The sequence below is a fragment of the Sorex fumeus genome, unplaced genomic scaffold (assembly GCF_029834395.1).
Source record: "Sorex fumeus unplaced genomic scaffold, SorFum_2.1 ptg000199l, whole genome shotgun sequence".
NCBI classification, from domain to species: domain Eukaryota; kingdom Metazoa; phylum Chordata; class Mammalia; order Eulipotyphla; family Soricidae; genus Sorex; species Sorex fumeus.
This window is the reverse complement of record NW_026606256.1, coordinates 1,708,583-1,722,232: the sequence shown is the minus strand read 5'-3', so window position 1 is coordinate 1,722,232 and position 13,650 is coordinate 1,708,583. Positions and strand designations below refer to the sequence as shown.

Genomic DNA, 13,650 nt, shown 5'->3' with positions numbered 1-13,650 from the left:
ACAACTATCCAAAAGGGACTGAATTCTACTCAGGAAGCCAGAGGCTTCTGCACAAGCCCAGGAAGACTGAAGGTGAAATATGCCAGTGCCAGAATGCAACCAAAAGTGTTTATTGCTTTTAAACAAAATAAAGTGCTCTCAGAACTTTTTTCTCAAAACATTTAGAGAAAAAATAGTTAGAACTTAGAACTTTTCTTGAAAACTTGTCTTAGATCCATGGGAAAAACGGGAACTTGGATATGGGAACCTTCCCAGATGTGTGGCCCCTCAGGAGGGCCTCCTGCTCTGCTCAGAAGTGGGGTCCGCGCCTGCGGCCCGTGTATTGGGTGTCAGGTCGGACTTCCCTGTGGCAAAAAACAGGCGGCAACACAACACAATGTTTCAGGAAAGAGAACTGGACCCCAGAGCCCCCCTCATCCCAGCCTGTGCCCCTGGGGACTCACCTGCCCTGGCGTCGGCGGCGCGCCTTCTTCTGCAGCACCCACTGGCGGGTGTTCCTCACCATCCAGCGCCTGGTCATCCTGAAAGGGACCCTGCACGGACACACGGCTCAGAGGCTTGGCCTGCCCTTGGGAGGCAGGACTGCGCTCAGGTGAGGCACACCAAGATGCACCCTCAGGACAGTTCCCTACTGGGCCAGTGCCCACTTGGAGCCTCCGTCTATGGAGCAGAGGCGGGGGCCATGCTACTTCTTGGCAACTGAAACCAGACCAGCTCCCTCAGGACTTCCTGGCAGGGACAGGGAAGGCGGCTACCACTACTCGATGTCCTGGACTGGCAGAGACCGTGACAAATGTCCCAAACCACTTCCAACCCAACAGTCTAGCTCAAGACCGCTCTGATCATGACTGCGGGCCTGACCAGGCTCCGCCACAGCTCCATGGGACCAGGTCCTGACGTGGAGCCTGGGCAGTCAGAACCCAAAGCGTTCCCAGCAGAAGGCACAGCACAAGGGTAGTCAGCCTCCTGAGAAACCAGCCTCAAAGACCGAATGCCCATTCCTGTGTGTCTCCCCAAAACTGGTCCCCAAGTGTACTCAGGGACTCAGAGAACCAAGAAACACACCTGTGACTGGGGGAAGAGACAGTGCTCCCAAAAGGAAGGGGTTCCAGAGTGACATTACAGAAGGGAGGGTGCTTGCCTTACATACAGCCAATCCGGGTTCAACCCCCAGGATCCTGTATGTCCCCAAGTACCCTCCAGGAGTCATTCCTGAGCACAGAGCCGGAAGTCATCCTGAGCACACTGGGTGCAGCCCCAAAATAGAAACAAAAATAGAAAAATGCTGACCAGAGATGACAGGACACAATTCTGCTGCCACGACAGGACAGGTGAAAAGGCCAAGAAGGTCCACACTCTTTGCAAACTCAGCGAGGAGGCTTAACAATGCGGGGGGGGGGGGGGGGGTCGTAAAAACGAGAGTGGAGTAGCTGTATGAGAGGATGACACGGATGGAGGAAAGTGGGTAAAAACCAAGAGCTTTGACAGTCACACACCTCAGGGCAGTGTGACGCACAGAAACTGGATGCACCAAGGTCACCACCCCAGAGTGAAGGGCAGTGTTGGGGCTCAAAGCAGACAGCTGGAAGGAGGGCCAGGCCGGGTCAGCAGATGCTTGAGGAGCAGCAATCAGGAGTCTAAGGTGGGGAGGGGGGAGCAGGACAGTGGGGGGAGGCCAGGGGAGCGAATGAGGCAAGGCCAGCCCGAGGACAGAGATGGGGAAACCAGAAGAGTAGGAGGAGACTGCAGTAGAGTCCAGCAGAGGCACACACCCAGAGGACAACTGCAGGGGGGGGCCAGAGACGAGGCCCCTGGAAGGTGATGACTGGTCCAGCCCTCAAAGAACAAAAGGAGCGTTCCTAAGCCCAGAGCTCAAGTCTGTGCTGATGGAAACGGCCCAGGGCAGTGAGGGAAGAAGTCACCACAGTCAGGTAGGCCGAAGGACCAGGACGTGGCAGAGATCTTCGAAAGGAACCAGCCTGCCAGCCATGGCGAGAAAGGGGTCAGGCTGAAGGTTGTTACCTGGCCCGGGAGCCAATGTAGTTCTAGGGTGCTGGTGGGTTCTGGACCAGCCACAACCACTACTAAATCCTGCCAGACAGAGGAAGCAAGGACAAAGGCACTGCTTGCAGCCCCCCCCCACCCCCCCGGCACACACTCCACTTCTGCCACTGAGGCCCCAGAGTGGGCAGCCCCAGGAGGAGGGGTGGCAGACAATTCTTGGATGCGTTTGAGGGATTTCTCTTAAAGCTCCGTTTCCAGGGGTTGGAGTGAGCAACAAGCTGGAGCACGTGCACGCTCTGTCCTCACCCTGAGCCCCCCTGCCAGCAGTCACCCCTAAGCAACCCCAGCACCCTCCACTGGAAAAGGCACTTTCAGTGCGAAGCAATTATTTTTCTGACAAGGGGCAGCAGGCCAACTGAGCTTCTGCCTTGTTTGGGCAACCCCCTTACCTCCCAGTCACAAAGGAAGACTCCACGGGGGCCTCCTCAGCCGCCTCCTCAGCCTTTGTGTCACTCAGCCCCTGTAGGAATCAAAGTGCTCATGTTTGACCTGCCTGCTCCACCCCACAGGGCTAAGGGGGACCTAGGCCCCCAGCCCAGAGAGGAATCCAACGGACACAGGCCTGCCAACTCACCTGTGGCAGGAAGGTCGAAGGTCCAGAAAAGAGACAGAGGTAGAACCTGAAAGAAGGGCAGTGAAGGCCTGGCTCAGTCCGCTGAGTGACAAAGGGATGGAGCTCAGCGGACAGCAGTGGCCTAGGTAGGGGTTTAAACCCCAGCACTGTGCCCCAAAACAGCGAAGAAAGCCTGGTGGGTGAACCATGACCTCAGCCTCCTGGGAACCAAGCCGGCACCTCCATCCCCTCGGCTGTAGGTCACGGGATGCAGGGCCCTGCCTCTACCGCACCCATGACTGACTTACTTCTTAGCTCTGGCGCTGTTGGGGTAGTCCACTACGACGCCACCAGTGAAGCCAGCCTTGGTGGCCTGCGCCGTGATCAGCTCCAGCTGAAGAGACAGTGCAGGGGGGCGGGGAGGGGGGTCAGTAGGGAGGCTGGGGAGAGGGTGGCAGGCAGCTTCCCCTGCACCCCCCTGGAGACCCTAGGATGGAGCTGACCGAGGCAATTCTGAAGCCCAATAGCCTGAAGAAGCAGCCCAAGCTGGACCCAACCCTGACAACCAACTACACCATGGGGTTGGGGTAGAGTGGAGATGGCCCCTGAACAGGCAGTTCCCTCCATCCTCATGGGCTTTCTAGCCCCAAGATCAGTGTTCCCGTGTAAACTGCAGGAAGTGAAAGTGGCAAACAGGAGAAGGGGAGGAGTCAGGACTTGCTCCACAACCACTGGCCTGTGGTTCCGAGGATGAACCTCCCTGTTCTTAAACTTTGTATGTCCTGGAACAAACTGCTGCTGTACAGGCCAGGGCGATAGTCGAGTTAGCCCTGCCAACATGGGTTTGATCCCCGCCATCCCATATGGTTCCCTAAAGCACTGATAGCAGTGATTCCTGAGTATAGGGCCAAGAGTAACCCCCTGAGCATTGCCAGGTGTGGCCGCAAAATAACAGAAAACAAAAACCCCATGCCCTCCTGATGTTCTCAGTGTCACCCCCCTACCTCCTCCCCATCCCATTTATGAATCTGGCTTTGAGTCTATACCCTCTCTTTATCCACCTGGTCAGTCCACTGGACTGCTCTCCCTCCACACCCCCCAAGCAAAAACCAAAAAAACACCATCAGGGATGTGGTGCTGGCCACTCGGTCCCGTGCCCGGTCAGCACCTGGAGTCTTGCTCCTCCTGAACAGCAGGTTCTTACACTGCTTGCATGCTGCCCCTCTTCCCCCGCGCCCCCCCAAGAGCAAGGGGCTCACCTGCTCTGAGGTCTCCGGGTACAGCTGCAGGACGGCTCGGGCTCCCCGTGCCTGTAAGCAAAGGAGCTGAATAGGCTACGCCGAACGTGTCCCCCCAAATGCAGATGCACAGGTTCTTTGGGTAACAAGTACAAGAAGAAACCCACCCACCTCCCCCACCCCCTGCCCACTATCAGCAATGACTATGGCCCCCAAATTGTAAGTTCCTGAGGGCAGCAAATGGCGCCGAGAGCTGGAGCACTTGCCCTGCACAAGGTCAGAGCCCTGGGTTCACTCCCCAGCACCAACTGCACAGGGCCCTGAGCACCCAGTATATATGGGCCACCCCCTGGAAAAGCTGTAAGAAAACAAGGTCCCAGGAAAGGTCCATGGACGGTTCCTGAGTGGATTCTTGGTTCCACAAAGAACTAGGGTACATCTGAACAGAAAGCAGACAGAATTTTCCAGGGAGAGAGTGAGTTCAACATCGAAGTCATCAGAACTTCAGCACCCCGAGTAAGAAAGAAACCCAACTTGGCACCAGAACATGCAGTCTGTGGAAAGAAGCCACCCCTGAAAGCGGGGCACAATGGGGAGCCAAGGAGACCGACAAATAGCTGCTTCCAGGCTGTGTGCCCTCCCCCTAACCTCCCCCACTGTGGTTCTTGGACTACACCTGGCAGTGCTCAGGGCTTAGTCTTGGCTGAGCACTCAGGGATCACCCCTGGGGTGCTCAGGAGACTCTACTGGGTGCCAGGGATGAAACTCAGGTCAGCAGCATACAAAGCAAGCAATTTACCTACTGAACTATCACTCTAACCTCTCAAATTCACTTTTAGAAAAATGTGAGAGTCTGCATCAGCACCAACATGGGAAGATAAAGCTCACATAGGAGCTCAGCAGCGCCCCACGCCTGCAGCAGGCAGTCAGAAGTGGGAAAATGTGAGTTGGAGCGTCAGGATGGGTTGCTCAGAGAGGGATTCTTGGTCTAGCTGAACGCCACCATCAAACTTTCTAAGTTTTGAATTGAAACAGACCAAGCCATAGGAAGATCCCACCATCCCATTGATGTTCCCACTGGTGTTCCTTGGACACCTCCACTTCTGCAGGGCAGCAAGCAGCCAGGTTAGGGGCAAAGATCTTCCACTTACCAGAACCGAATACAGAGAAGAAAAAAAGCAGTACAGGCGCTTGACGGGATTTTCCGACTTCTTGTTAGCAGTACAGAGCCACTGCAATGCAGAAATGCTGCAAGGGGGAAGGACCAGGTCAGAATGGAGACCAGGATCTCTCCCCTTCCCTTCCTGCGGCATGAGTGATCGACCCACTGCATAGCACAGGGCCCCCCCCGCTGTTGACAACGCACTTTGTTCTTGTGTGCACCACCCCACAAGTCTGGAAAATTGCGTGCAAGTGTGGCCTGAATCAAGATCCATACTGCCAGTCTACAGAAATGCTTCCGGGGGGGGGGGGGGGGGGAGCGACAAGGCAAAACACCCAGCTGAACTCAAGGGTTACGCCTGGCAGTGCTAGTCATCAAAATTACATCAGTCAAGTCCAAGGCTAGCACTTAATGCTCTGTACTATCTCTCTGGTCCCTAACTTCTTTTTAAATAATACTTGGTGATGCTCAAGGATTACTCCAGGCAGGCTGGGAAAGGGTGGGGGGGTGGTTAGCCACATGGAGTGCTGGTGACTGAACCTATGTTGGCTACTACAGGCAAGGAAAGCACCCTACCTACTGTCCCATCACTTTGGCCCCTGTCCCCAATTCCTGAATCCCCCCACCTCCTCCATGGCTCTTGTGACAGCACAGAAGCCGTGTGGTGCCTGCTGGGCTCATACACATCAGATTGTGGCGTTCGCCCATGTGGCCAGTGTTCACTGGGCTTTGCTCTCCAGTTCAGCACTCACTCACCAAGGGTCTCACTCTCAGCAGAGGTTACAGCTGTGCTTCAGGCTACACTTTCTGCACAAGTTTTCCAGCCGCAGCATTTGTGCCCTTTTCGTGGAGCCTAGGCCGGCTGCCCTACAGCCGAAATTCACTGCAGAGGACAGCAGACCGCAGAGCTGCCAGGACTGCACTGAGCACATGTGGCAGACCAGGGAGTGGAACACGTGTCCTCAGATTTGCAAGGGCAGTGCCCCAATTGCATTAGTCCTACAATCCTCAACTCCGCTTCTTGTCTCTGCCGTGGATGCTGGTCCTCCTCCCATGATCAAAACTTCCCAGTATGTACGAAAGTCATTCGCTCACTCCTCTCCTCAGTCACTTCCTGTGACTGCATCTCGAATCATTTCCAACCTCAGCAGCTCTCAGACATCCACGTCTCTCGTGTCAGCACACATTCTTCCCCCAAGTGCCAGTGTTTCATCCTCCCTCCAGCCACTGCTTTGACAGTTCTCACAAACCACCCCAATTGCCTCCAGAAGCTTCCTCTCGTTTCTTCTCCAAATCGGGAGTTGGGGCCATGCTTAGTGGCAGAGCAACTGCTTCCACCCGCACACAGCTCAGGATCCCTGTCATCATGGTCCTTGTCCCCACAAGTGTGCAGACCCTGGCATATCACGACCAAATGGGCCAGGGCCACACCAAGGGGAGGGCGACCAGTAGGCAGCACAGCAAGTCTGAGCCCTGGACAGTATAACAAAGGGCAAAAGGAGAATGAGCAGGAGGAAATTCCAGGACTAGAGCTAGGATGTTTGCTTTGCATGTGGCCAACACAATTTTGATTCCCAGCATCCCATAGGCTTCCTTGAGCCCAAGGAGTGATTTCTGAACACAGAGGTAGAAGCCTCGAACACCACTGTGTGCCCCCCCAAAAAATATTCAGAGCTAGAGCCTACACTTCACATGCAAGAGCCCCACGAGCAATCCCCAGGGCACTGCCAGCAACAACCCAAAACACCCTCGTTGAAAATGACTCAAACCCCCAAAAGAGCCACCTACAGATCTGACCCTGTCACTCCCCAGGAACTACTGAACTAAGTTCAAACTGAGAAGAAAAAAGTCAAAAATCTTTTGTATTATTTTAAGTTTATGGGTCACACATGGTGGTGCTCAGGGATCACTCCTGGGGGGGCTAATGGGACCACACAGGGTGCCAGAGATTAAACTTGGGTTGCCACATGCAAAGTAAATGCCATACCAGCTTGTTCCATCTCTCAAGCCCCCTCTATTTTCAATGTTCTAAAAGGTTATCAAAATAAACACTTGTTACAAGCTCAAAATTTGGCCATGACAACTCAGAATAGAATCTTAAACAATTAAGAAATTGGAGCAATCTAGACCATTTTTCTATTGAGATCCTGCAAAAAGGAAATAATATGAGACAGCCACAGAACTCTCCAATGCATTATGGAACCAAGGTGACTCCGAGAGGCTTAGAAGACCAGCCACACTGTGAAAAGCAGCCCTGGTGCTGAACAGGTGTCAAGCCACTTCATAATACAAAATAAGTAAATAATCCCACGTATTTGGGAGTCTTGCTCCTACACGCTATACTTAAAAGTCTTCAGATGTACAGACTGACATCTCCTGTTTGATGATTGGAAATTACCTTACCTATGGGACTAAATCTCCAAGATGTGCCAACACTTACCTGATACAGCCATCAAAGGTGCCAGGTCTAAAGGGGATGCCCTGGCCCATGTCCCCCAGGAACACATCTCCCTCAACTTCTCTATCCAAAGCTGCATCTACATTGAAAAAGAAGAACACGTCAAGGGGAGACCACCTATATCACTGCTTCCCAGGCATGAAGGGCTGAGGACCAACTCACCAAGCATGGCGGAGCTGATATCAAAGCCCACCCAGCAGTGTCCCTCATCCGTGAGATAATCTCCGCTCAGGCCGGTCCCACAGCTGGAAGACAGTCAAACCAGAAACTCAGGACATAGAAAGATGCTCCACTGCACAAACAACCGGGAAGTGGGTCTTGGGATCTTACCCAACGTCCAGAAGGTAACAGGGCTGATCCTCAGGCAGGCAAAGGAGCTCCAAGGCTCTCCCGGCCATAGTGGTCTGCACATCAATCATGCGCGAGCTTGAAGAAACACAACCAAGCAACAAAGGAGTGAACACAACACTCCCAAGGTCCTCTCTGCAGTTTAACAAACAATTATTCTAGTGTGGGCCCAATAATCCATGTGAGTGCAGCGCTGTTAATTTGCAGCCGACCCAGGTCTGATCCCTGGCATCCAATATGATCCCGAGAACGGCCAGGAATAATTCCTGAGTGTAGAGGTAGGAGTAACCTCTGAACACCATGGGGTGTGGCCCCAAAATCACACCAATTAAAATTAAAAAAAAATTTTCCCCACACATATGACCAACACATTATTTTTCCTTTTCTTCAAGCTACAGAAACGCAAACTAGTTTTCCTGAGCGACTATGGTCACAGGACTATGGTTACAGCATACTGAACGATCCTGTCGTTAACAATTCTTTTTGCACGGCAGTTGCTTTCGCCACTGAACTGGCTGTGTTTTTTCTCTTTTTTTTGCGCGTTTTGGGTAACACCCACGGTGCACAGGCGTTACTCCTGGCTCATGCGCTCAGGAATTACTCTTGGCAGTGCTGGGGGGGGGGGGGGGGAGGAGAGACCATACAGGATGCTGGGGTTCAAACCGGGGTAGGCCGCATGCAAGGCAAACGCCCTACCCACTGTGCTGTCGCTCCAGCCCCCTGTAACAATTCTGAACCTGTGCACGCTATTTATCAAAATGCCAGAAAAAAAGACGTCAGTGCGGTGGGGTGGACATTTACTTTTGCACACGGCCAATCTGGGTTCCATCTCTGAATCCCATCCATATGGTCCCCCCAGCACCCCCAGGAGTGATCCCCCGGTGCAGAGCAAGGAGTAACCCCTGAGCACTGTTGGATGTGACTCCAAAATCAGCGTGCGCGCACACACACACACACACCTCTGACACACACACACCTCTGACACACACACACACAGCTCTGCTACAAAACCAGAGATTGTCGCTCCCACCTCTCCTCTACACTGAACAGGAGGGAGAGTTCTCTGGGGAAAGCAGGAAATACCTGGCTCCCGCGCTGTCGCCCGGAACCGGGGCTTGGGAGTGACCGACACCCCCTGTGAAACTCTCAGGCACCACGCGTGGCTTGGGGGATCCGGGCTGATGGAAGTCGGGGTACGGCCGGGAACAGCCTGCGACTAGTTCCGAACCCCCATAGCAGCACCGTCCCCGCAACGGACATCCGCGGGCTCTGCCGCCTCCCCACTGGCTGGGGCGAGCGGCCCCCTCCTCCCCTCAGAACCCCACCTTGAAGCAGACGCCGCCGCCTCAACTCCGATTATCGGGGTGCACGGAGTCGAGTCGCTCAGCGACAAGTGGCTTCAGAGGAGCCCTGGTGGAAAGAAGGACCCGACCCGCTGCCTTCTCCCCCGCGTCCCCCCACCCCGACGCGGCTGTTCTCCGAGCCGCACCGGCCCCCGCAGCCCCGCCACAGCCACTCACTTGCGCATGTATTTCCGGGCTTCGCTCTCGTCGTAGAACTGCGGGGGAAAAAAGAGAGAGAAAAAAGTTGAGAAGAATCGGGGATGCTAAGCCGCTGAAGCGGCGGCGGGAAGGGGGTTTCTCGGGCCGCGAGCCTCACCAGCTCCGGCGGGCCGCCGAGCTCCGGGCGTCGTCCGCGGCCAGACATCTTTCACTCCTCCGAGGCACGCCGCTCGCCGCCGAGCGCCCAGCGCTCCCCTTATATACAGTCGGCGCCCCGCACGCCTCGGAACACGCATGCTCCACCCGGCTCCCCGCCTCCTCGCTCACGCCATTGGCTAGGGCGCCGAGGCCCGTCAAAGCACTCGCGCCTCCGATTGGCCGCTGCGCCTGGCCCCGCCCGCTCTACCCATTCAAGATGGCGGCCAAAAGCGATCTGAGGTGGCCGCGGCTGTTCCTGTGGAGCCTGTGGCGGACTCGCGGGGTCGCGCCGAGCCCGGCCGGGGCCTGGGGCCCCGAGGCGCGGCCTTATTGCCCGGGCAGCGGCCCCTCCTCGCGCACGGCGCTCTATGAGCTGCTCGGCGTGCCCTCCACCGCCACGCAGGCGCAGATCAAGGCGGCTTACTACCGGCAGAGCTTCCGCTACCACCCGGATCGCAACGCGGGCAGCGCGGAGGCGGCCGAGCGCTTCACGCGCATCTCCCAGGCCTACTTGGTGCTGGGCAGCGTCACCCTGCGCCGCAAGTACGACCGCGGCCTGCTCCGCGACGAGGACCTGCGCGGCGCCGGCGTCCGGCCCTCCCCGGCGTCCTCCGCCGCCGCCGCGGCCCACGCGCCGCCGCCGCCGCCGTCGTCGCCGCACGCCGCCGCGACCCCCCGCGGCCAGCCGGCGCCGGGCGGCGGCCGCCCCATGTTCGACTTCGACGCCTTCTACCAGGCGCACTACGGGGAGCAGCTGGAGCGCGAGCGGCGCCTGCGGGCCCGGCGGGAGGCGCTGCGCCGGCTGCGCGAGCAGCGGGCCCAGAAGGGCTTCGGCTGGGAGGACACCCGCGACGCGGCGTTCCTGTGCCTGCTGCTCGCGCTCTTCATCCTGCTGGGCTTCCGCGTCTAGGGCCGCCGCCGCCGCCCCCCGAAGGGGGCCCGCACCCGGGGCCTTCCAGAATCTACCTCTCCTGGGGTCAGGACGCGGCGCTGCGCAGCCCCCCCGCCCGGCCCCAGCCCGCCCCTGAGCGTCCCCCGCCCGCCCCGCCCCGGAGACCCCGCGGACGAAGAAGAGGGCCCGAAGCCCGCACGGGTGGCCGTCAGAAGTTGCCTTCCTGATGGGGTGCGGAATGCTGGACCCCCCCACCCCGGTGTCCAGGGTGGCTAGGCGCCGGGCACCTCACCTCCGTTGATCCTGCCGGGCCCCGGGGTCGTAACCGCAGAGCGTGCCATGTGACCCGTTTATGGGCTGCCAAAAAATAATAAGAATCATGAAAACGGGGGTTTTGTCCGAATATTGTGTTTCTGTGAGTACCCCAGTCCATGTGGGGGAGCCCCCAGGCGGATTGGGATGGGGCTTCGCCGCAAAAGCCTACGGCTTATCCGTGGTCAGCCGGGCTCGGCCCCTACCCCTCTGCGGGGATCACATGGGACTCGGAAAGGTCATGGGATGTTCCCCCGCACCCACGTCCCTAGGGGAGATTGCCTGGGGTCTGTCTCCGGGCTCTGATTCCGATGGAAGGGGGAGGCCAGGCAGCGGCCTTCCAGTGGGATTCCCTTCGATCCCCACTCACTGAGCCACGAGGATCCCCAAGTGCCCTGGGCACTGCCAAACCTGGCCCTCAAGCAAAATAAAAATAATAAACATGAGGTTGGCAAGTACAGCCCTGGGGCCATGCTGGCCTGGTCATTCCATACCAGCCACTGCCAAGTATGGGCATCTTCCGGAAAAGGGCGGCGACCAGCGATTCAGGTCTGAGTGACCCACACGGTGCAAGCTCTCCCCTTTAACTCATTATAGACCCTCATTAAGGTTGTTGGAATTTGGGGAGCTGATGAGCTTGTGTAGCACGTGGAAGCACATGGTTGAATTTCAACACCTTACTTGGATCCCCGAGGCTTTAATCCTGTATTTTAAAGCTTGCTAAGCCCTGAGATGGCCTTCAAGGCCAAAGCTGTACCCTGGGATGGGGTGGACATCGGCAGTTGGGAGGTGATGGATGATGTTGGGACTAAGTAGGAAACATTTTTTTGTTTTGGGGTCACACCTGGCTCAAGAGTTACTCCTGGCTCTGCACTCAGAAACTATTCCTGGCTTGAGGTGCCAGGGATTTAACTGATAGGCCATATGCAAGGCAAGCACCCTATCCACTTTATCTCCCTCAGTGGAAAACTTTTGCTAGAGATGTGTCACCAAGTCTCATGGCTAAACAAGCAAGTGGTATATCAATCTCGATTCCTGCACTCACTTTTTTGTGCAAATAACTTGTATAAATCAGAGTAAGCCCCACAGCAAGTACAACTGTAGTTGTCCTTCAGTGTATTCGACCACCCTCTCAGCAGTGAGACACCAGTCAGTATTTGAGGTGGGAAACTGCATGACTCAGATCTACCTACTTCAGGAAGCCTGGATTTGGGGGCAGGGGAGGGTATGTACTTTTAAAAAGAGCATTTAACGCAATTATGTTTCATATTGAGGGAGCAGAACATTCTGTTCTTGCAATTCCACTACAGAGACTGCTAAATGGAGTTTAGTAAAATGTCCATTAGTGAAATATACTAGTGAAATGTACCTTAGTGAAATATACTAGTGAAATGTACCTTAGTGAAATATACTAGTGAAACGTTACTTAGTGAAATATACTAGTGAAATGTTACCTAGTGAAATATACTAGGGAAATGTACCTTAGTGAAATATACTAGTGAAATGTTACTTAGTGAAATGTACCTTAGTGAAATGTACTAGTGAAATGTTACTTAGTGAAATATACTAGTGAAATGTTAGTGAGATATTTAGGGAGTCAGTGAAATAATGTAGGGAATTAATGAAATGTTCAGAGACCTTCAACCACAGACAAGTCTGCAGACAAGACTGAGTTAGAAAATTGCTAGAAAAATGTCGAGGTTCAGGGGCTGGAGAGATAGTGCAGCCAGTAGGGCGCTTGCCTTGCACGCTGTGACACCACATATGATAGCCAGGAGAGATCTCTGAGTACAGAGCCAGGAGTAACCCCTGAGGAATTGCCCAGTGTGGCCCCAAAATCAAGACAAAAAACAGAGGTGCCAGTTTGTAGAGCAGTCTTTACAGCTGGGAGCTGTCTGGAGCTTCTTGGCAGAAATGTATCAAGTTTATTCTTCCTGGAGAAGATTCTTTGGGACCCCACCTGGAGACGTAGGTGAAGTTTCAGGTGGGGGAAGGGTCCAGGCAGGGACATGTCTGGGTCATTACTTGCAACTCCAGAGGGTAGAGAATATGAAGTTTATTAACCTTTCCAGCTGGAGAAATAGTACAAGCTGAGCACATCCTGTGTAGGAGGCCCAGTTCCTCATACCTCATGACCCCCCAACACTACCAGAAGTAACCTATGAGCACAGATTCAGGACTAGCCTCTAAAGTACCACTGCATGTCACATCCGCCCCCCCAAAAAAAAAGAGAACTAAAAAATTCAAAAAAACGTTTTTTAGGGAAGGGCCACACCTAGAGGTGCACAGTGGCTATTCCTACCTCTGTGTTCAGGGATCACATCTGGTGGGGCTAAGAGAACCACATGGGGTGCCAGGGGTCAAACCCCGGTTGGCTGCTTGCAAAGCAAACACCCTACCCTCGTACCTCCAGCTACAGGATAAAACTTTTAAGTATAGATTTTTGGGGAATGTTTTGTTTTGAGGGCCACATCTGGTGTACTCAGGGGATACACCTGACTCATGCTTGGAAATTATTCCTGGTGGGACTTGGGAGACTAGATGAGATTCGGGGGTTTGAACCTGGGCCGCCTGCCTGGACAAGCACCTCCCCACTGGCCTATTGCACTGGGCCCTCAAGCTCCTCATCCTCTGCCTGTGTGCAGCGCCGCTGTGAATCAAACCATCTCACCACTGTCTTTTTGGGGGCGGGGGGCTCCCTTCAGTGCTGGGGCCACTGGGGCTATATGGTGGTGCCCAGGTATGGAACCTGGAGCCCTGCTGTTATAATGCCGTTGGAGTTCTCACACCACTCCGGGTTGTTGGAAGGGGGGTACTGCCTTCATCTTTTTTCTTTTCTTTTTAACTTTTTAAATTGTTTTGGCCACACCCAGCAGAGCTCAGGGATCACTCCAGCACAGTTCAGGGGACCATATGGTGTGCC

General features: G+C 55.1%; 2 protein-coding genes across 2 annotated transcripts; one reads left to right on the top strand and one right to left on the bottom strand.

Moving 5' to 3' along the window:
• Nucleotides 1–89: 89 nt before the first annotated feature.
• BUD23 (BUD23 rRNA methyltransferase and ribosome maturation factor) lies at nucleotides 90–9,580 on the bottom strand. Its single transcript, XM_056108263.1, has 12 exons — nucleotides 9,483–9,580; nucleotides 9,344–9,381; nucleotides 7,806–7,901; nucleotides 7,638–7,720; nucleotides 7,458–7,554; nucleotides 5,007–5,103; nucleotides 3,877–3,927; nucleotides 2,926–3,011; nucleotides 2,639–2,684; nucleotides 2,454–2,524; nucleotides 444–533; nucleotides 90–344 (listed from the first exon to the last, which is right to left on the bottom strand). The coding sequence occupies exons 1-12, from the start codon at nucleotides 9,528–9,530 to the stop codon at nucleotides 290–292; spliced, it is 858 nt and encodes a 285-aa protein (XP_055964238.1). The 5' UTR covers nucleotides 9,531–9,580; the 3' UTR covers nucleotides 90–289.
• Nucleotides 9,581–9,689: 109 nt separating this feature from the next.
• Nucleotides 9,690–10,782, top strand: DNAJC30 (DnaJ heat shock protein family (Hsp40) member C30). Its single transcript, XM_056108265.1, has one exon. The coding sequence runs from the start codon at nucleotides 9,741–9,743 to the stop codon at nucleotides 10,431–10,433; it is 693 nt and encodes a 230-aa protein (XP_055964240.1). The 5' UTR covers nucleotides 9,690–9,740; the 3' UTR covers nucleotides 10,434–10,782.
• The last annotated feature ends 2,868 nt before the right edge of the window (nucleotides 10,783–13,650 follow it).

Coding starts and splice junctions, on each gene's coding strand:
- BUD23 (XM_056108263.1), bottom strand. CDS start 9,530: ATGTCTGGCCGCGGACGACGCCCGGAGCTCGGCGGCCCGCCGGAGCTG. Junction 5,104..7,457: donor ACCTTTGATGGCTGTATCAG/GTAAGTGTTGGC, acceptor TCCCCCTTGCAG/CATTTCTGCATTGCAGTGGC. Junction 3,928..5,006: donor CTTCTCTGTATTCGGTTCTG/GTAAGTGGAAGA, acceptor CTTTGCTTACAG/GCACGGGGAGCCCGAGCCGT.
- DNAJC30 (XM_056108265.1), top strand. CDS start 9,741: ATGGCGGCCAAAAGCGATCTGAGGTGGCCGCGGCTGTTCCTGTGGAGC.